Raw genomic sequence first — 21,958 nt, 5'->3', positions numbered from 1 at the left:
ATGTTGATCTTCAGATGTGTCCACAGTGCTAAGGTTTGCAAATGCGACCACAAACAGGCCTTTTTTTTAATCTCTAGAAAGTCTAAGAAGAGGACACTGATGTAGTCAGCAGGTCTGTAGTTTTAACAGCCGATAGTACAGAAAATGTCAATGAAAATGAGCACACGACTGAAATGTCATGAGTTCAGTTGCTTGCATGAAACTGCATTTATTGTCCACGTGGGTTGTTTGTGAGAATTCAGTGTTTTTTGGATGTTGTTTTTTCTTTTTCTTAGGGTTATTAGTGTTTATCAGGCTGCTGTGGAGCTAATGTACTACATGTATCTCCTCCACAGCCTATTGCACGAGGAAACTGTATAAAACTATAATGGTCTAAGTGGAGATATAGACCATGAGAAACATCACAGCACTTCTTTTTCGGGCTAAAACCTTTGTATTTTTCTCCTTACAGAGGACCATTTGAAAAATCTGTTTGAATTATTTTGATTAATGAGGTTTTCTCCTCGCTTGGAACAGCTCTTTGTTACTGATGCTGTATGTGCTCATTCTGCTTAAAGACAAGTACGCTGAGATGGATGTTACTTATACCAAGATGGTAATTTTCTCATTCCAAAGACAAATGAATCGGCTCTTCAGTGAGTATTTGCACGGCCGTATCTGTTTGCGATGCTCAAGTTTGCATTGCAACTGATGTCACTGCAGATTTTTCCTTTTGGTCTGACTCAGCTATCCTCTAAAACCCCATGTTTGACTCTACTTTGTGTCTCCTAAAGTGCCTTTAAGCACAAAATAAGTATTTTGACTTCTGTTGATGAGTTCAAATAAAAGGAGATTTGTCTTTTCTTTTTGAAAAACTAAACTGCAAAGTAAAGGGTTTTACAAAGTGCTTTTACAATGCTTCACACTAATTTTAACCCCGGAGGCCTTCAAAGTCCTTAAAGCATGTTTAAGGAGACACAGAGAACATGACCAGTTAGTGTTGTCAGTAAAGCAGTGCTACAGTATAATGGCTTCTAAATATAGCGGCCATTGTACAGTGCAGCACAACATCACGTCTACACACTAATAAATGGTTAATTTAGTGGGCCGTTTTGGAGTTGTTGTTTTTTTTTCTGTTTTTTTTTTTTTTTTTGCTTAATGGCAGAAATATGAGAAAAAGTTCTCATGAGCCAGTAAAGAAAGGGGTTAATGATTTTTCTTTTTGATTTGTTGTTGGGGGATTTGCAAAAAATAAGACAGTTTTCTTCATTACAGGAGATAAACTCTTATCTATTAAATATGAAAGACAGACACGACCTTTAAAACTCAAAAACTGATTAAATTCTTTGATTAGCATAATGCATTTTTGCTAAGTATGTCACACATTATTTATGACCGATAACAAAAGAAAACCACATCTCCTCAGTTCAGCATGTTATCATAGTTTGAGCTGTTTTCCATATCGGCTGTTTGAATTTACACCATAAATATCATTCTGGTGATTTACAGGTAAGAAGATGCCTTATATTAAACCCCAAAAGTTAAAAATAATAATAACTTGGACTTGGACTAAAATCACTTAAACAGATATTTTAAAGTAAAGATAACATTGTCCTAAACAAATGTATGTTTAGGTTAAATGCTTTGGCTCATTTGAAAGTATGACTAAAAAAAAGTAGACATCTAGGTTATATATATTCATGCGTAGTCTTGTTAATGTTAAGAGGTTACAACTACAGGCAGTGGTTCTCTTAATAAACATAGAAATTCTCTACATGATATTAAAATGTAGCCAATAAATTCACATAGATACTATTTGTAACTGTAAGAGTGTCATTTTCCCCCCTAAACTTAAGGCGTCTTTGGACCTGCAAATATTCACATTTTCTGGGAGTTCAGATGAGTCAAAAGCAAAGAGAGAAAAGAAGGGCTGACCAGAAACTGTGTTGTCCTGCTAATCTGCTATGTATGCATTTAGTCTGAGCTAAAACAATACCAGTGCAGATGCAACAGCAGCCATAGGGGGGTCATACAGGGAAAGGGCTGGTCAATCACCACCTCTGCTCTGGTTCACTTGGGGTCTTCAGTTGAGCTCATCACAAACATTTTGACAATCTCACCAGTCCAGTTTTAAACCATATATTTATGATTTCCTTTAATGTTAAAATTAAAGTTAGAGCCTTATATTGCCAGTACTATGTTGATGTCAAACAAAGATGTTGCTGTTACTATAGGAACCTGTTGTTTTTGACAATGAAGTAGTTAGTTAAAGTGTTTGAAAGGTGTGTAATCAACCTTTGTGACTAAATAAACTGCAGTGTAAATGTGCAAGACAGAAACAAGCTGCTAGTGTACCTTGCAAAAAGTTTTTGTGGTTCAAAGTAAATAGCTGTCATTCAAAAACTGCGCTGTGATTGTTTTCATATTTTTATTTTTAGTAAATGGTGATTGTGTTTGCTAAAAGTATAAAGCCTCCTGTAATGCCTCTGTACTCTAATCGGCTGATGCATGCGCTTTAAAACGTTTTGATCTCATTTGACCAGCAGACGTAATCACAGGGGAGGGTCGTGCTTCCATGCCATTAAGGGAATCTGAGCTGTGTCCTTGTTTTAAATCCCTCCGACGAGTGGGTGAAGCAATTAATAAGCTAGAACACAGATATTGGGTTTCAACTGTGAATGCTTTATCAGATTGTAGTTTAAGTCCCATCATGACCCATTAAATACTTTTCCTTTGAATGTTAATGTTCACAAACATGAGGAAAGGTACAGTGCCATAAAAACTGCTGGGTTGTTTTTTTTGTATAGCATGACAACAAAGTTGATTTCTAATGAATTTCTTTTTTGACATATGCTGTCTCTTCAATTGTTTTATTGTACTGATTGCTATGGGGCTCATCATAGATTCAGATTGCTGAATGTAAAATTAACTTCAAGATCTCTGCTATGAGTCTGCTCCTGTCTGCTCATCAGCTCCTTTTTATTTGATCTCTCTTTTTTTTGGGGGGGGGGTGCACATTAGAAGGGTTTTTTTGTACATCATGTAAATATCAACAATAAATGTTTTTAACTTGTTGTTTCAATGTTGTTTGTTAATGCTGTTTTGTATTTCAAAGATGTAAATCTTTGAAATACTATTATTATTTTTTAAAAGACTGCTGTTCATATAACAACTGAGCACTCTAGGATTTAATCAGGGCAACATCCAGAGGGGTCAGAGGGTGGCACCAGCCCTCTTTTATGGAGTTTTTTATACATTACCCAACATTTCCTGTAGGATTAGTATTTAGGGCCAAAGACACCACCAAAATTATACTTAATAATATTTCAGGGAGGTCCATTGTCATCAAAAGAATAATATTTCTTTCTGCACATTTACTACATGTTTATATTTAGTAGTATGACTCTGTTTGTTACACGACATTAAGCAGCAAGCAAGTATAAGATATACTACAATAGTCCCCTGAGATGAGTATTGTGGTTAATAGGTGCTATTTAAAAAAAAAAAAATGAAGTACAGTTGAAATAATTTGCTCTTCATTATCAGTTGGACGTGTAAACGAATATCAGCTGAGCCATCAGCTGATGTGAGCTGACACTCAGTCCAGCTGATCTACTGGGCCTGCGGCAGAGCTTCACTTTGTGAACTAATGCTATGCTTGATTAAAAGCCAGCCGTATGCTTATGTATCTCCTCCCTGTAGAAGCAAAGACCAAAGCAGAAACTTGCACACATGTAGTAAACTGGAACCTGCATGAGAAACATTCACATCACACTTATAAGTAAAATGGGGGGGGCATTGTCCAATTCCTACAATGTAAATGAAAACAATCTAAACTGCAAGGTCCACACAACATACATAGCTTTTTTCCCCTCATTACAATAAAAATTAACTTCCTAATTATACAATTTTCAACAGAGCAACACATTTATCACATAGCTCAGCAAAAGCCAAAAGCATGTGGTACAGTATCACAGTCTTACTGGATTACACAGAGTTTGGATGCAAACCTACAGTCCAGCTGAACTGCTGGGAAACATCGAGCTATACCGCATGAGAAAAGGCACTATCCTGGTAAGTAGCTGATTAAGGTTATATGTCTTTCATGGACAACACTTGAAATGTATACACATGTACATATCTGTGTATGCAGTATGCAGTCTACATACATGCGTAATTCCTATTGTGTCAAAAGACAGAGTGATACCACATCAGTACTCAGTTAACATGGTAAAAGCAGCCTATCAATCAAAATTCTTTATTAGAGGAAAGAGGTTCTGGATCAGTGTTGGCATTAGCATTAGCTTAGTAATTAGTAACTAGACTTATCTGAACCTATGCTAATAAATAGGAACATGTACACAAACACTTCTTTTTCATTTTCAACATTTTGTAATATTACAGTATATAAGAATAAAAGTAAGTTACATGTATGTACAGTATGATACAAAAAATGCTGAATGTACACTGTATGTATAATTGTAGGGTCTACCTTACAATATAAAGCGCCTTGAGGCGTCGGTTGTGCTTTGGTGCTGTATAAACAAAACTGAATATAACTGAATAAACATCAACTTGGGAATTTTAAACATTTTAACTATCTTTTATTTACTATGATAAGAAGGTCATTTAATGTGGTGGTTGTACAAATCTGTAAGTCGAACTGCAAGATCATAAAATATATGTAAACTCTATTTGAAGTCTATTTACATTCACACAGAGACATTAAAACAATAATTTCACAATAAATAGATTTTACAGTGTAGTGCTCCAGATGTGCACAAGTGCACTGTGCAATGTGTAATGTGTATCGGCCTGTCTCTCTGAAACTTGATTACAATACAATACCCAACATTCAACATGCCATTAATCACTGTTCACTAGAGCTCTTAAATGCCACAGTGAACATGTATGTGGGACCTTTTAGACTTTTCTTTTACATCCCGTTTAATCACAGACATAATTTAAGTTGAAGGTACCAAAAAAACCAAAAAACAACAAAAAATCATCTGATTGAGGATCTATTTTATATTCAAAAAATTATTTTTTTTTAATAATTTTGAGACTGAGAAATTGTACCCCTACAAAATCTGCTTCCATGAATTTTTAGGGAACACATGTTTAGGTCCTCTTCTGATCTGTGGGCAAGGAACTCTTTATTTGTATTTAGTACATGAAAAACTAGCCTCAGGTCTAGAGGTGTCAAAAGTGTCTGCAACTAGAGTAGTGTCTTTTGTGAACATTTCCCCAGAGTTTTCATTTTTACAAGCAGCACCGCATGTCATGTGTAACAGCAAATATAACTGGCTATGACTAAATTGGGAACGTGAAGCTGCTGAGGGAGCAAGTGTTTTTTACTGCCAAGAAAAAAGACTAACATTAGCCAGAGCTCTGTAATCAGCTACTATCAGTGTTAGCTTGCTAGTCTGGTTACTAAGTTGCATCTAAATTTCAATGTGATGATTATTGTTGGATAGTTTAAATCAAAATGAAAAATCTGAACAGCTGCCTAATGTCTTCTGAGAAAGTGGCCAGTGTTTTAAGTCTTAATAAAATTTGAATTTATGTATCCTTGTACGATTGTGATGGGAACATTAGGGAACATTGGGGAACAGCAGTGTTCGGTAGTTGCATGCTGGCTTATTGTATTTAAACATAATAAATAAAATCACTTTTTAAAATAATTTCAGGCTGTACTTCAATACAGAAATCCTTTGTGTCTCTTACTTAATCTGTCATCACCAGAGACTGTATATAAGACATGTACACAGCCACCACAACAACACCCACTGGTTACTGAAGTCCTATTAAGCTTCAAGTTGAGCAATTTTACTGTTGCCATCTTGATGTTTCACTGACGACTTAGCTCAGAAATGAAATCAAGGATACCAGTGACTGACAAGCCGCTTCCAGAATAAGTCTTTTTTCTGACGCTGACAATGACAAACTTGAACAAAATTAACTTTATATTTTAATCATTGTGAGCTGAAACTACCGAGTCAGTGCATAAAGTGCCCCAAGAGGGAGCTAATTTATTTATTATTGTAAAGTCTACATTAAAATATATTAACCACCTTAGGTGATAAATAAAACTGAATTGAATTGAATTGAATTAAGCGTCATTCTCTCAAGACTTTTTGCAACCAGAGGAGTTGCCCCCTACTGGCCGTGAAAAATCCCAAATGTAAGGCACTTTTGCACTGGCATCACTTTTATACCCCAAAGCTATGTCCAGCATTTATATATAGTTTATAACTATCTAGTCTAATTAACATGTGTTATTGTTTACTTCAGCAGTGATTTAAAAACTAACTATTGTATGTACAGGGCTTTGGTAAAGTCTGGAGACTGAGAAAGAAAACTCATTCATGAGCTGTGCTCACCTTAGAATTAGCAAACAGAAGAATATTTAGTAAAAAGTACATGGTCGTTTCATCCTTACCCTGTTTTCATCTTCTTTTCTGTCTCTCACTAACCTGTTTTAAAAACTACGTATGCTCTGTATATCTGTTTTATTTTATTTTATTTTATTCTGCTTTTCCTTTTTTTCATATACTAAACTGTTACAGTGTTGAATGGTCACAACGAGGTCACTGGCTGCAGAAGTAATCTACAACATAAGTGAGAGGAGATCTCCCAAATATGATCATCTGCTGTTAGGGGAGAACCAATCAGATAAAAGGAGGAAGGAGCTTGTTTCAAACAGTGGATGGACAGCACTAAAGCCCAGTATAAAACAATAAGGATTGTTTTGAACTGTCATGCAAAGCTATTCTAGTATTCTCCAAATATAAAATTATGGAGCTAGAAATGAGCGTAACAGGATCAGTTTAATTCATGTTTTCTAATCAATAAATAGATTTATCAATACTGGACAACCACTAACAACTAAGCAAAAAGGAGTGATACAATTTTCAGAATTTTAGAAAGGTTTAAAATTGATTCGCCTGTAATTATACATTTAAAACTGTCTGTCTGGTGCCTGCTTGAGACAACAATGAATACATATGTATTTATTTATTTTTGCCCATTTCCTTTTAAGAGCAGGTTGGAAGAAAATAATGAGAATGAAAGCTAAATACTAAAACAGTCACCCACAAAACTGAGCAGTTCAAGACATGGTTTTGTGATAAACAAGGCAAGAAAAAAATTTGGTGGTTGTGAGTAAGATGTGGAGGAGGGGCCCCGGAGCATAAAAACAAAATCTGAAAAAAACAAAAAACAAATGACCTCTTGTTCTGCCAACATGATATCTAGTGTCATCATGGAGAAAGGTTTAATGTGAAATGATGTATAGGATGTTATGAATTAATGAGCTGAACTCAAATTAGACTTAGTGTACGGTAAGCCTACAAGTCCCACACTTCTAAAAAAAAATGTAGCATACAAATTAGGAGGTACCTTAAACGTTCAACAATCAGGCTCTGTGATTTAGTCTCTGCTAACCAGGCAGGTGTAGAAAAGGACAACTACGTGCTGTCGGCTGTTTTTCACACAGCCGAGACGTTGCTGTGTGTGACGGTATTGGTGAGGGCGTGTGTCTCAGAGCCTGGCTTATCTTTTGGGCTAGATTTGTCCAGGACAGATATCTGAGTGATTGTGCTGCTTTCAGTGAACAGGGTGCGCCGTCGTTTACTGTAGCTCAGGTAACTCTGAGTCTGCCACTTCCAAAACCTCTTCTTGAGCTCAGCCTGCACCTGAAATCAAGATGGAAAACATACATTCCAAATAACTGTTTTTAGAAGCAGGAAATACACAATGTACCTGCATGAAGCTTTCCAAGTGTTTTTTTCTCTACCATATAAAAGAGAACTAAACTAAACCAATTTTAGCCTTTCCAGTATGCACATTTTGTTAAATATGCCTCATCTAGTAAGAGATAGTAAAACAAAAAGTAATTATTTCAAAACACTACAAGTCTTTCTTGTTGCTACTCAGGTGCTTTAATCTGATTAGTGCTTTTCTAAGCACGATGATTAAATGGCATCTCTAAATAGTTCTCATTGTTCAGGTGCCTATAGATTGTGAGGTTCCTGACATCTTATTAGTTTATTCAATTCCCTTCAGTTTTATTTATACAACACAACAGTTACAGTAATTGTAATATAGTGACATTTTATGTAATACAGCAGAGAATCCCTTGAGTGGCACTTGGAAAGGAAGAAATTAAGCTTGTGCATTCAACAATCTGTAATCAGTCTTCCTCCTGCTTTCGCTGATGTAAGGCTGCTTTTCTGTTCTTTACATCCCTGCTTTTCTACACTGTCAAATTCAAATTCAAATTCAAATTTTATTTGTCACGTACACAGTCATACACAGTACGATATGCAGTGAAATGCTTAGACAACTGCTCGTGACCTAAAGAAAAAAAAAAGGAAAAGGCTATGAATAAGATAGGAAATAAATATGAAAAATTTAAAAGGGTAAATTTAACTAACTCAAACTCAGTACTGTTATCATTACTCTACTCCAATCATCTTCTTGCCTGCCTTCTTTGGACCAATCAGCCTCCATGTTGCATAGTTTAAAGGATCAACCTTCATTTTCACCACCACCAGCGTCTAGATTCCCAGGGGTCCTGTCCTAAATCCTGTCACTGCCATGATGGGCCACCGGAGTCTGTTGGCCAAATACATTCATCTCTTTATCTCAATAGGATTGGAAGAATTGAACATGATAATGTTCAATTCTTCCAAGTGATCCAAGTGATCTTTGTTTATTGAACTCTGGCAGAACTAGGTTTGGGGGGTGGTAGTTATTGACTGCGACAGGCTGTCGGGGGGAAGGGCAAAAAGAAGCAAAAAATGGAGCACATAGAGAGATTGTGCTGGTAATTCCACTAAAAGCTAGATTCCTTCAGGATTGACTTGATATTGATTCCACCAACCCTACTTCAGAATACTGAATCTTTAATAAACTTTCTACGACCGTGGCACAGGGGGTTGGGAATCGCATCTGTAACCGGAAGGTCGCCGGTTCGATCCCTGGGCTCTCTGTCCTGGTCGTTGTGTCCTTGGGCAAGACACTTTACCCTACTTGCCTACTGGTGTTGGCCAGAGGGGCCGATGGCACGATATGGCAGCCTCGCTTCTGTCAGTCTGCCCCAGGGCAGCTGTGGCTACAACTGTAGCTGCCTCCACCAGTGTATGAATGTGAGAGTGAATGAATAGTGATATTTTGGGTGCCTAGAAAAGCGCTATATAAATCCAATCCATTATTATTATTATTACATTTAATTAAGGTTGCCGTACTGCAGCACTGTTTTGTGTATTTTATCTTTGATTTGCATCATCTGTGCAGTTTTATGAACCTTTTAAATGAAAGAAAAATCTACAGTCAGACTATATATGACTATGAAATAGTCGAGGCATTACATCTCCTAATGTTGTTTAGTATTTACTTTACTTACCTCACCATTCAAGAAACAGTAGAGCAGTGCCACCACAAAGCCCTTGAGAGTAGAGAAATAGTATTCAAAAGTATTACTTATGCTTTCATGACACATATTTATTCTTTTTTACCTTTATATGTTGATGTGTATTTTCGGTTCTACCTGGAAGGAACCCACACCGAGCTCTATGAAGATGCGTGCCTCTGTCCCTGTGTTTTCTGGCAGGAAGGCAAACACCATGTAATGCATCCCGAACAGTGGGATGAGCAGCAGCGTGGACTTCGCCAGCCTCCTGCACACACACATGCAAAACACAGACACATTCTACACATGCAGATTCACAATCCCTTGTGACTTTATATTTGTTGTTTATGCATTCACACGCAGCAGCATTTATTCTGTCTCACTTGAAGTGACTGGTATCATTGCCACCAACACCAGGAGACCTAAGCTTCTGGACCAGAATACGGATTACGTTGATGAAGATCATGAAGTTCACCTACATGAAACAAGTGGGAAGCACCAAATTAGTAATCTGTCAGAATATTGTTAACATTTAACTAGAGATGGAACATTTGGCTCTTAGGCTGAAGCTTGTTTCACTCTGTTGAAGCAGACTGGTCCAAAACACTGTGTTGAGGCTTGAATCAAACCTCTGTGACCATATGACAGATAATGCTTGAGGCTTCATACGTCACAGTGGAACACTGGAAGTGAGGTGATGGGTTCAACTCTTTAACATTGTTTCATTTGTTTTAGGGAAATGCAAAATGTTTGGTGTACCTTCCCTGCTTTGTAGTGTTGCAACAGATCTTTTGTGGCATTAAAAGTTGCCAAAAACCTTCAATCATACCTCCAAAACACTGATGTTGAAATACTTATCATCTTACTTCACAGTACAAACCTGTCATAACAATTTAACCCTTGTATGGTGTTTGGGTCTGTGAGACCCGTGTTCAGTTTTTTCAAAAGAAAAATTAAACAATTAATTATTTTTTCACGTGTAAATGTGTTGTGTCTTTCCACTCACTCCACTTGATTATAACTGATTTATTTATAACATTTTATATAAAAGAAAAACGAGAAGCACATTAATTCATAAATGTGATCTAACAAAGGTAAAGGGAAAAAATTAACCATGTTTGCTGTTCATATGTCTTGTAATTGGGATGAAGTAAACATCTGTTGAGTAATTTAACTTAAAATTGTTTGATAGTGTTAATTTGGAAAGCCAAAACTCTAGCGGGTCCACCAGACCCATGAACACTGGCTGAGTAACAAAAATACGAACACCACACAAGGGTTAAATGATGTTTTAAGTAGCCTGATAACAGGACGACACATTAAACACTAGATTTGCCAGGTGGGATCATCCTGACTATTTCCATCTAATTTCTTTTTGAATTTTAAAAAAGATCAATTATTGATTGATTATTGGTTTTAACAACTCATACTTACTTTGTTATGTCTAAAAACTTTGATATGTTTATTATGCCTGTAGCCAGCAGAAGTTATCAAGGGGTTAGCCTGTAAAAAAAATACCTGTTTTACCAGCATCTTCATAACTCTGCCTTTTACCTATTGTGCGAGCTACATTATAATCAATCTAGTCCCTTTAAGCCACTTCACAGTGGCATAATTATTGTAATTTCTGCTGCCTTTGAGGACAGATTTCTTTTGAAAAAGACATTTTTAATTCCATTAAGCATTTACTGGATTACATCTTGAGGGACTAGCTCGAATAACACCTTTGAGCGCAAATTCGATCACATCTTGGGGAAGTGCACTGCGGTCGTGAGTTCTCAGAACCTGCTCTTTGAGCAAAAAGAATGACAACATCACGGAACGTAAGTTTGGATAACATCATAGAAAGCTCAAGGCTCTCCAACAGGAGATTGAGAGACCAGTGTTGGACTGTTAGAACAGCTTTGAAATTCATATGAGTTGTTCGCACTAAAGTAAAAAGCACCATCACTTCATGTGGATACCCTCTCTGCGCCAGCTGCAGTTGCAAGGCTGGAGCCGAACAAAAAACACCCTGATAACGACTGTGTTTAGACTGTTCCTTCCCATTCCATGCAAGGCCACCTGGGTTGGCTGAAAGACTGTTTACTTAGCCTGGCAGGGCGAAGGACACTGTCTCAGCTGAACTCTGGACACACACACACACACATACATATACACTGATATGCACACACTCATCCCCCCTCCCTTTCCAAACGCCTTCGACGCTTATTCCCTTCCGATGCTGATGGTGGATCATGGAGACCAGCGCAAAGGGTGCAGGCCCGGATGTACTGTCTAAGTCGGCTGTCTCTCACCTTTTACCCACCCCTGTTGCTTGTCATGTGTTTCTTTGGCGTATTTAGAGTTTTTTTCATGTGCTATGTGCAGAGGTGTTTTTTTCTGTTCTCAAACTGATCTCCCTATTGGAGCTCAGTCTGAGGGGAGTTATTTTTTTTCTGCTTATCTTTCCTCATGTGGTGCATTTTCCATTGTTATACCTCTCTGACCTGTCTTCCCCATGTGATGTTTGTGTAATGTATGTATGGTCAGAAGGGTAAGTCGGCGCTGGCAAAGATTGGCAGCCTTAACCCAATTTCCTTCGGGGTCAACCTTCAGGATCAATAAAGTTTTATTGAATTGAATTGAATTATACCTGGATAAACAAAGAATATTAAAAAACTGACTTTGCCTAAATTGATTGCAGCTTCTACCCTGTGAGAGGAATGCTCTTTCACCTCAAAATGACTCGATATCATTCATGAGAGGATGTTTGACGGGTTTGATAAGTAATAAATAAGTAATTTACAACAGTTAAATGCAGGAAATCATGTTTTTGTACTACCCATTCAGGCCTGCAGTAGCCTAATTATTAATCTTTTATCTAATTACAACCTCTTATATATATATATTTAAAAAAAAATCTTGTGAGTCTTTATGTCAAAATGTCTCTGAACAGTAAGTTTTGCTAGTCAACCCAGCATCCTGGAAAAGTGGTGTTGCATTAATTCCTACGGGTTCAAATGACTCCATCGTGGTTCCAGTGTTAAACATTTTATTAGCAACTTGACATTTCAAAATGTTGTAGCACTTTCATGTGTGGTCAATAATTCTTAGAAGGAAGATGCTGCTGAACGACACAGGAAATCATTCCTGGCCGTCTCCCTGCAGAACTCCTCCATCGAATACACTGTAAACACAGCAATAGTTACACCCTTTTTGCATATGCTCTTTTCTACTCTGTAATATTCTTGTCAATATTCTTGATATCTATTTATAACCACCCCTGTTAATCCTTGATATTTATAATTGAGTGATTTTTATATATTGGTGCTATTTCTTAAATTTGCAAAATCTGTAACATATTGTATTGTTTAAATAGTTTAGTCTGTTACTGTTACTGTCTTGGAGCAACTGTAACCCACACAATTTCCCTATGGATTAATAAAGTATTCTGATTCTTAAGATTTAATTTATCTCTTTTGTTTTGGAACTGGAATCACTGAATTGTGTGAATCATTTGGAAATTTGTGGCTGTTATAATTGCACATGAGCACTAGATGTAGACAGATACTAGTAGTATCTGCCTTTGAGACTTTGAAGCTTTGCCTGTTTTTTCAGTACAATCAGGAAGAAGCCTCAAAGTTTCACAGCGCTTCATCCACCCGTCTCTACATGGATGTATTATTCCTTAGTATTTTCTGTTTTAAGTGTTTAGTTCAAGTTATTCTGTTTTACACTCATATAAATGCCCCTAGATTTAGTTCATTCATGTGTCAGGATTTCCTCATTTAGCTATCATTCTCTCTTCCTGTTTTATTTTGGTAGCTGTACTTGTCTGTAGTGGTTTGCATTTACTGTTACATTCCCTGCTGTCTGGTTGTCTTGATTGTCTGCACCTGTTTTTCCCAGCTGTATCCCCTTTCCCTGATTGTCCTTCTGTGTATACATAGCGCTGTCTTCTTATTGGTCCTTTCTGTCAGTGTCTGTTATTCTCTCCTGCATATTTCTTGCCAGTTCTGGATTTTGTTTATTCTCCCAGTGAATTTTTTGCTTCTCAGCTAAAGTAAAGGCTTGTTTGCCTGTCTTCATATGTCTGCATTTTAGTCAAAAACGTTGAAATTTATGACAAAACATTGGCACTAAACATGGACCCAGAAGATCTCTGGGGAGATATGAGGATCTTTAGGATTTCCTCCCCAGTTTAAAAATCTATGGACAAGCCTCTCTCAGTGGGTTTGTCAGCTAGTAGGAATCATTTCCAGCTGTCCTAAAATGCTGCAGTCTCGAACAGTTTCAAGCATGTGTATCTCCATGACCCAGATGGAAAGACAATTGTAGTCAATTAATCCCATCCGGCCTTATTCACCAGAGTTCAATTCAGTCTCATCCCTTACATACCCTCAACTGCTGCTCCAGACAGCCAGCCCCACTGCAGACACCAAGCTGCCACTCACCAGTCTCAGCTCCAGCTGTTTCCCATTCACACAAGAGCAACCAAATAATGAAACATTTCTGCTGAATATCCCAGATGCACCACCTTTGGACACTGTAGAGCAGGGGTCCCCAATCCCAGTCCACGAGGACCGGTGTCCCTGCAGGTTTTAGATCTAACCCTGGGTCAACACACCTGAATCACATGATTAGTTCATTACCAGGCCTCTGGAGAACTTCAAGACATGTTGAGGAGGTCATTTAGCCATTTAAATCAGCTGTGATGGATCAAGGACACACCTAAAACCTGCAGGGATACCGGCCCTCGTGGACTGGAATTGGGGACCCCTGCTGTAGAGTCTTTCATTGACAACTGTTTGGTTTCTGGATCAAGATTTACTGTTTATCACCAATTATGATGGCCAAAATCCATTTTTGTGAGGAAGTTGACACTTACTGAGTTTAAGGTCATTGGTAAAATTGCAAAATACATGTATGAGTGGTTTGAATTTGACTTTCATGGAGCGATCTAAAAATAGCAATGCTGGAAACGGTAAAAGAGAGACCAAAAAAGCCACTGCACGAGCAGATGCCCTTAAAGAAGTCGAAAAATAATCAAGTAAGATTTTAGTGACTGCGCATGTGCAAGGAGAGGTTTGGGATCTAGACGTGATTCCCTTCAGTGGCAAGTCAAGGGCAAATTATATGAGTAAGAATTGAGAATTTGTACCCCCACTGTAAACACACATATACACACACCAACATATGATGCAATAAACTGAAACAAGTACCACAGTGTAAAGGCACTTTATAACACTGCAGAGAGAAAAAGTTATAATATGAACATATAATATAATAAATTCTAGAGTCAGGAGGGATATGAGAGCTGTAATAATAGTCTTAATGAAACAAACATAACACAATAGCAGGAAAACCAGAGAGATTCTGATTTAGTCATTTCTGTTGACCTTCTGTGCATTGACCAGGTAGAATATGACTCAACTCTCCCTGACTTGTTATTGTCGCTCCTAGTGTGAAGACAAGATAAGTGTCTGCAATAGCAGCCACAGAGTCAAAATGCAGGACTGTGCCAAGATTGAGGACTCTGATAATCCAGCAATGGCTCCCACTTTTACTGTACTCACCAGTAGTGATGCCGTTATTGGAGCTTTTATGATCCACCAGATAAAGGCCACATCTGTGTCATCCCAGCACCTGAGACACACAACAGGCAGAAATGTGTGTTACCACTGGCTTACAAGGCTGTTTATAGTATCTTTGAACAATCAACAATATATATTAAGCTTAAAACCAATAGTAATAAGCTAATACATTTTTAGTACTGTGCAAATATCTTGAGCCACTCCACATTTCTTCATAGTTTGCTTCCAAGGAACCAGATTTTCTTATAATAATGTCATTTGTGAAGGTGGTATTGACTGCAGTCCTGGCCATCTTCAAAATATTTTTTTTTGTTTGTTAAGCCACTTCCTACTAACATGAATCATACAGGTATAAAAATACACATAATTTATGGGAAGAACTAGTGTTGTGTTTACATATAACAGACAACTTTGCAAAAATCAATGTTATATTACAAATGGAGAGACAGACACCCTATTTGCTTTTTTACACTATCCACAGTGTGTCTTTTGTCCCGTTTTAACCTCCTCAACCCAACCTATTGCTGCAGATGGCTCTCCCTCCCTGAGCCTGGTTTTAGCAGAGATTCAATAATGTTAGGAGGGAGTTTTTCCTTCCTACTGTCACAAAGTGTTTGCTTGTGTCATCTGATTGTTGGGTTTTCTCTGTATCGTTGTAGGGTTTTTACCTTGCAATATAAAGTACATTTAGTCAACTGGTGTTGTGACTTGGTGCTATATAAATAAAACTGAATTGAATTAAACCTTAGATAAGCTTCCCCTTTAGATAATTTGTTACTAGCCTGACACAGGATGTGAGAAAAGCATCAGCCCCTTCAGTTGAGCCATCTGCTGTTAACTGAAGATTCACCAGAAATGGTCTCAGTTGAATGTTGGTAGCCATTCTTAAGGAACAGAACCAGGAGAAAAGATAGGTATGCACAATGGCACAAGGACTGCACTGAAACTGTCAATATTAGTGTAGTGATGAATCATCATATTTCCATAAAGAGGAGGTCAGGGGAGTATCTACAGTCATTTGTAAAACATGGTGGACGCTCTAATTTAGGTGACAGAGAATGCAAAAGCAGTCAATTTCCGAAGAAGAACTTTGGAGTGTTCTCAAAGAAGCCCGGAAAACTAATCCTGAAGTCAAAAAAAATTACAAGAAGACTTGCCAAAGAGGTTTCAATGCTAAAGAACAAAGTCATAGCAAATATTCACTTTCAAGTTCATTAGAATTGTACAAACTTGTTAATTTTTCCTTGTATACTGTGTTTTCACTTGTATTCAAACATGTTCCAATAACTTTCTCCAACTATTTCCTGCTTTCATTGCAAAAAATAAAGAAATGAGTCATCCTCGAGAGTTTTGTACAGCACTGTGGGTGTGAATTACTGTACAAATGAATATATTATCAAAAAGCCTTTTTTTTGCCACAAAGACTAGATCACAAAATATGTTATTTTTGTTAACATTTTATGTTTAGTCTAAAGTTATTTGAGTGAGTATGTGTTACTATCATTTTTGTTATTTAAATTTTCTCTAATTTGATATTGTCTTGATTTCCTGCAGCCGTTGCTCACCCCCTGTTGTCGTAGAAGTTTCGAGTTAGAATCCAAGCTGTTATGATTACTGTCGGGAGACCTGAGAGGCACAAACAGAGTGACCTGATCATTAGGAAAAGAACTAAAGTGGAGCAAGAGGAAAAACAGGAAATCAAATGAAAGGAAACAGGGACATATGATAGACAGGGATGATGACAAGTGAGGTACCCACCCCAGCCAATAAGTATGTACCACCAGAAGTATTTCTTCTGGAAGACAAATGTGAGAGTGAGCAGTGTCTGCAGGTACATGCCCTCCACCAGGAGCCAGAAGTAGTTAGCCAGGATACTGAACTGGAAGAAGGCCACGGCTGATTTACAGGATGTCTGTGGGACAAAAAAACAAAAAGATTCGTGAACATCAGATTCATCTGAAGGGCTCATTTATCTACAGGGACAGCAACAATAAAAAACATCAATTTATGAGCCACAGTGATGTTCAGAATTATAAAAAACATAAGACTTTAGTGTTACAGGGAAACATCCATTTCCCTTCACATGTGCTTGAAGTCATGGGTTTTGCATTGTATTTATTTATACTCATTATAATTAATGATCAGTCTCATCCTCCTCTTACTAACACTATAATATTTCTGGAATGGTTCAAATATAGTTTATTATAATGGTAGTCAAACAAGACGGTCATATTTCACCTTAAACCTGCACCTCTTTAATAAACAGTAGGTGGCGGTTGCAAAAAGAAGTCAAGATGTATAGAAGATAATGGCCTTTAGCTTCTTCAGTAAACACTTTCCTGGTGGCTTTATGGTGTCAGTCACTAATTTCTGAGTCCTACTAAGTATAACATGTGCCATTAAAAGAGTGAGAGGACTCAAGTAGTAGACCGGTTTAACTTCCTTATTAACAAGCAGATGAATGAGCAACAGGGATTAGACCTCCTGATTGAGGAAGGGGAGCAATGCCAGAGTATTGTATAAATCTGCAGGTTGTTTACAAAGAAGAGGAGATAGCAATGGAGCTGCATTCCAGAGCTACCACTTGAATCAAAAAGAAGGATAAATCATCAACTGTCATTAATATATAAACAACAGGACTTTAGCAACAAGTGAGTGACATCATAGCGGGGACCCCCATATGTAGCTGGGATTTCAGTTTCATTAACTAATCACAAAAGACTATTCACCTGAATCTGAATCCACCTGCAGCATCTACATTATGTATTGTCATGTTGCTCATTTTAAGATGGTATATCTCAGGGGTGCCCAATCCCGGTCCTCGAGAGCTACCGTCCTGCAGCTTTTAGATGCATCCTTGTTCCCACACACCCGAATCAAATGAATGGCTTGTTATCAGGCCTTTGCCAAACATGATGGCATGCTGAAGAGATCAAACAATTTGATTCAGCTGTGGTGGAGTAGGGATGCATCTAAAAGCTGCAGGATAGTAGCTCTCGAGGACTGGGATTGGGCAGCCCTGGTATATCTGATTGAATTTGAATGGTCACTAAAACACACTGCATGCATAAAATCTTTTGTCAAATCTAAAAGAACCGACTTAAAAAGCATGCTGACTTTGACCTCGAAGTTCTACTTCTACCATCATTTTTGGTGTTGACGAATTCTCCCACAGATTTTAATTCATTCATCGTGTCACTCTCTTGTAAATGCTCTTTTGCTATTCCAAAATGGAAACGGGCTTTTAATGGCTAATTGAAGTTTATAAATTATATTACCAATAAATTGCCTTTGTCTTAAGGGACTTATTAAATTAACTTTATTTTATACTTGAGTCTTAAGATGAGGACTTTGGGATATTTATTTTGCTTGTAAATAATATTCAAGCCTGTTACTGTTTAACTAAACGTTATTGGATTTAGATTCCCTTAACTCCAGCAAAACTGGTACACTGTCTATATCTCAGAATAATTTTGATATTCTTGTCTTTTTCTGTTGCTGTGCGCTAAATGTCAGAACTCTGAAACAGCTGGCAGCCAAAATGGTGTTTGGGGAGCATGGCATCTGGGATGAAACACTCAATGCATCACAGAGTTGTTGGCTTTTGAGTGTTGCAGAAATCACACTCCATAAAGCCTATGTGCTTATGTAATCCTTAAAATTTGTTAAATAATCTGGTTATGAAGCTTTGTGAATTATTTCTTTCTTTTCACTTCCACTGATTGGTGAAAGCCACAGAGGGTTCTTAAAACGATGTCCCTGAAATAAGCGTTCTCGTTGGGTATAGTGAGCCTTGACCTTCTGGTCAGTTGACAGCTGGTGGAGCAAGTTAGCTGTTAGACCAGCAGGAAGGGACTTATCTGAAAACACTGGAGCACTTTTACACCATGTCTTGATAAATCGAACAGATATTTGAAGTTTACACATCTACCTTCTTGCCTATAAACATCTTAAAAGATTAATTTGTGCAACAGAAACAGTAATACAGTGGGGCAAAAAAGTATTTAGTCAGCCACCGATTGTGCAAGTTCCCCCACTTAAAATGATGACAGAGGTCAGTAATTTGCACCAGAGGTACACTTCAACCGTGAGAGACAGAATGTGAAAAAAAAATCCATGAATTCACATGGTAGGATTTGTAAAGAATTTATTCGTAAATCAGGGTGGAAAATAAGTATTTGGTCAATAACAAAAATACAACTCAATACTTTGTAACATAACCTTTGTTGGCAATAACAGAGGTCAAACGTTTACTATAGATCTTTACCAGGTTTGCACACACAGTAGCTGGTATTTTGGCCCATTCCTCCATGCAGATCTTCTCGAGAGCAGTGATGTTTTGGGGCTGTCGCCGAGCAACACGGACTTTCAACTCCCGCCACAGATTTTCTATGGGGTTGAGGTCTGGAGACTGGCTAGGCCACTCCAGGACTTTCAAATGCTTCTTACGGAGCCACTCCTTTGTTGCCCGGGCGGTGTGTTTTGGATCATTGTCATGTTGGAAGACCCAGCCTCGTTTCATCTTCAAAGTTCTCACTGATGGAAGGAGGTTTTGGCTCAAAATCTCACGATACATGGCCCCATTCATTCTGTCCTTAACACGGATCAGTCGTCCTGTCCCCTTGGCAGAAAAACAGCCCCATAGCATGATGTTTCCACCCCCATGCTTCACAGTAGGTATGGTGTTCTTGGGATGCAACTCAGTATTCTTCTTCCTCCAAACACAACGAGTTGAGTTTATACCAAAAAGTTCTACTTTGGTTTCATCTGACCACATGACATTCTCCCAATCCTCTGCTGTATCATCCATGTGCTCTCTGGCAAACTTCAGACGGGCCTGGACATGCACTGGCTTCAGCAGCGGAACACATCTGGCACTGTGGGATTTGATTCCCTGCCGTTGTAGTGTGTTACTGATGGTGACCTTTGTTACTTTGGTCCCAGCTCTCTGCAGGTCATTCACCAGGTCCCCCCGTGTGGTTCTGGGATCTTTGCTCACCGTTCTCATGATCATTTTGACCCCACGGGATGAGATCTTGCGTGGAGCCCCAGATCGAGGCAGATTATCAGTGGTCTTGTATGTCTTCCATTTTCTGATGATTGCTCCCACAGTTGATTTTTTCACACCAAGCTGCTTGCCTATTGTAGATTCACTCTTCCCAGTCTGGTGCAGGTCTACAATACTTTTCCTGGTGTCCTTCGAAAGCTCTTTGGTCTTGGCCATGGCGGAGTTTGGAGTCTGACTATTTGAGGCTGTGGACAGGTGTCTTTTATACAGATGATGAGTTCAAACAGGTGCCATTCATACAGGTAACGAGTGGGGGACAGAAAACCTTCTTACAGAAGACGTTACAGGTCTGTGAGAGCCAGAGATTTTCCTTGTTTGAGGTGACCAAATACTTATTTTCCACCCTAATTTATGAATAAATTCTTTACAAATCCTACCATGTGAATTCATGGATTTTTTTTTCACATTCTGTCTCTCACAGTTGAAGTGTACCTCTGGTGCAAATTACTGACCTCTGTCATCATTTTAAGTGGGGGAACTTGCACAATCAGTGGCTGACTAAATACTTTTTTGCCCCACTGTATTTCAAACATTACTTGTAGTTTTCGCTACTCTGTCATTGTCACCTTTCGGGTGTTGGACAAAATTTTGGGATACTTGGGTGAGCCCACTTCCTACTTCACACTATGAAAGCTAAAAAGCATGTTATATGCATATAGCATATTAAATTAGACTTGTTAGCAATCTGTTGCCTAATTCCCTGTACGTTTTTGAAGAGTAACCCTCAGTTAGATAGTTCCCACCAGAAGGGATGCCAACTATTCAAGGTGTTTTAGCTCTAGTTTTGCTCTCCATTGCCTGTTTCTGTAATTTTCTTCTATTTTATTCACTAGTTAGCTGCTAACCTTTTGTACATGATATTTGATACATCTGGACAGTTCGTAATTAATACATAATGTATTACTGATTGATAGATTTCACTGTGAATCCTGTTCTAGAACCATCTTCTTATCCATATCTAGCCTTGCCCACTGTATTTTTCTTTAAACCGTGTTTTTGTTGATGTCATGAGTAGGCTTTTTTTCCCTTCATATTACCTATTCATTGTGCCTCAAAGCCTTTCTACGAGTCATGCTGATGTTCTGGTGCTGGTCCCTCATACCGACACAAGAGGCACACTTACCAGCACTCCAGACAGCCTCATCAGGAGAAAAACACAAAGGGAAACACATTTATGCTCTCACCGGCTCTTTGCTCAGCCATTCCCAGCATTTCAGTCTTGCTCCTTGCTGCTCTTATATTAAGTTATTAACCTCATCAGAGACGATATCAAGAAAACCAAACACAGCTAACCAAACTCATTGCTACAGTTTAAAGAAACCTTGCAGTTGAAACATGGATATTTTATCTCCCTTTTTTCCTGCAACAGATTTACCTAGTAATTGTAAAAAGAATATGGCTGGATAGAAACAATAATCTAACCTGTGCAGTTAGATTAAATTAAAAAACTATTAAATTGGATTATTAGCAGCATGCAAAGTAAGGAAATTTGCATTTGGTTTATTATTTCTTTATTGTTGCAACGGGTATAAATCTCATACCACTGGAAAGCCTGTTTATTTGGCTGACCTGTGACAAGTGCTGATTGAAGAATGCGATACCATCCCACTGCTTTAGTGTGTCCAGATTGTGGCCAGCATGAAGATGTGGTGCCAGGCTGATTCTGTGTATTGTTCTTCCACATGCTACTGAGACCCCTGTTTGTTTAATACATTGTTAAATTGCCAACATGTCTTGTTTCTTCTGAGAAGGTTTGACATGTAAAGTCTGAAGAAATAATTGACCAAGTTTAGTTACTTTTTCCAAGATTACTTGACAAGTTCTGATTATAGCTTTAAAACATGGATACTTCTTGTGTTGCACATTTTGGAAGTCATTGTAATTGTGGTGCTGGCAAAATAAAGGGCTATTTTGAAAGGA

At 38.0% G+C, this 21,958-nt stretch overlaps 1 protein-coding gene across 1 annotated transcript in view; it reads right to left on the bottom strand.

The window, feature by feature from the left end:
* Positions 1 to 7,469: 7,469 nt before the first annotated feature.
* The window catches only part of ghrhrb (growth hormone releasing hormone receptor b), a 70,181-nt gene continuing 55,692 nt past the window's right edge, over positions 7,470 to 21,958 (bottom strand). The window contains exons 7-13 of the mRNA XM_085375356.1: positions 16,729 to 16,882; positions 16,536 to 16,596; positions 14,953 to 15,022; positions 9,778 to 9,869; positions 9,533 to 9,662; positions 9,389 to 9,430; positions 7,470 to 7,676 (exon numbers count right to left, since the gene is read on the bottom strand). Coding sequence (XP_085231482.1) covers positions 7,470 to 7,676; positions 9,389 to 9,430; positions 9,533 to 9,662; positions 9,778 to 9,869; positions 14,953 to 15,022; positions 16,536 to 16,596; positions 16,729 to 16,882 — 756 coding nt within the window. The remainder of the gene's footprint in view (positions 7,677 to 9,388; positions 9,431 to 9,532; positions 9,663 to 9,777; positions 9,870 to 14,952; positions 15,023 to 16,535; positions 16,597 to 16,728; positions 16,883 to 21,958) is intronic.

Source organism: Diplotaxodon limnothrissa, linkage group LG17 (genome assembly GCF_057381915.1).
Source record: "Diplotaxodon limnothrissa isolate DT_005_m linkage group LG17, D_limnothrissa_male_GT1.1, whole genome shotgun sequence".
In the NCBI taxonomy this organism is placed as follows: domain Eukaryota; kingdom Metazoa; phylum Chordata; class Actinopteri; order Cichliformes; family Cichlidae; genus Diplotaxodon; species Diplotaxodon limnothrissa.
This window is presented reverse-complemented; position numbering and strand designations above follow the sequence as displayed.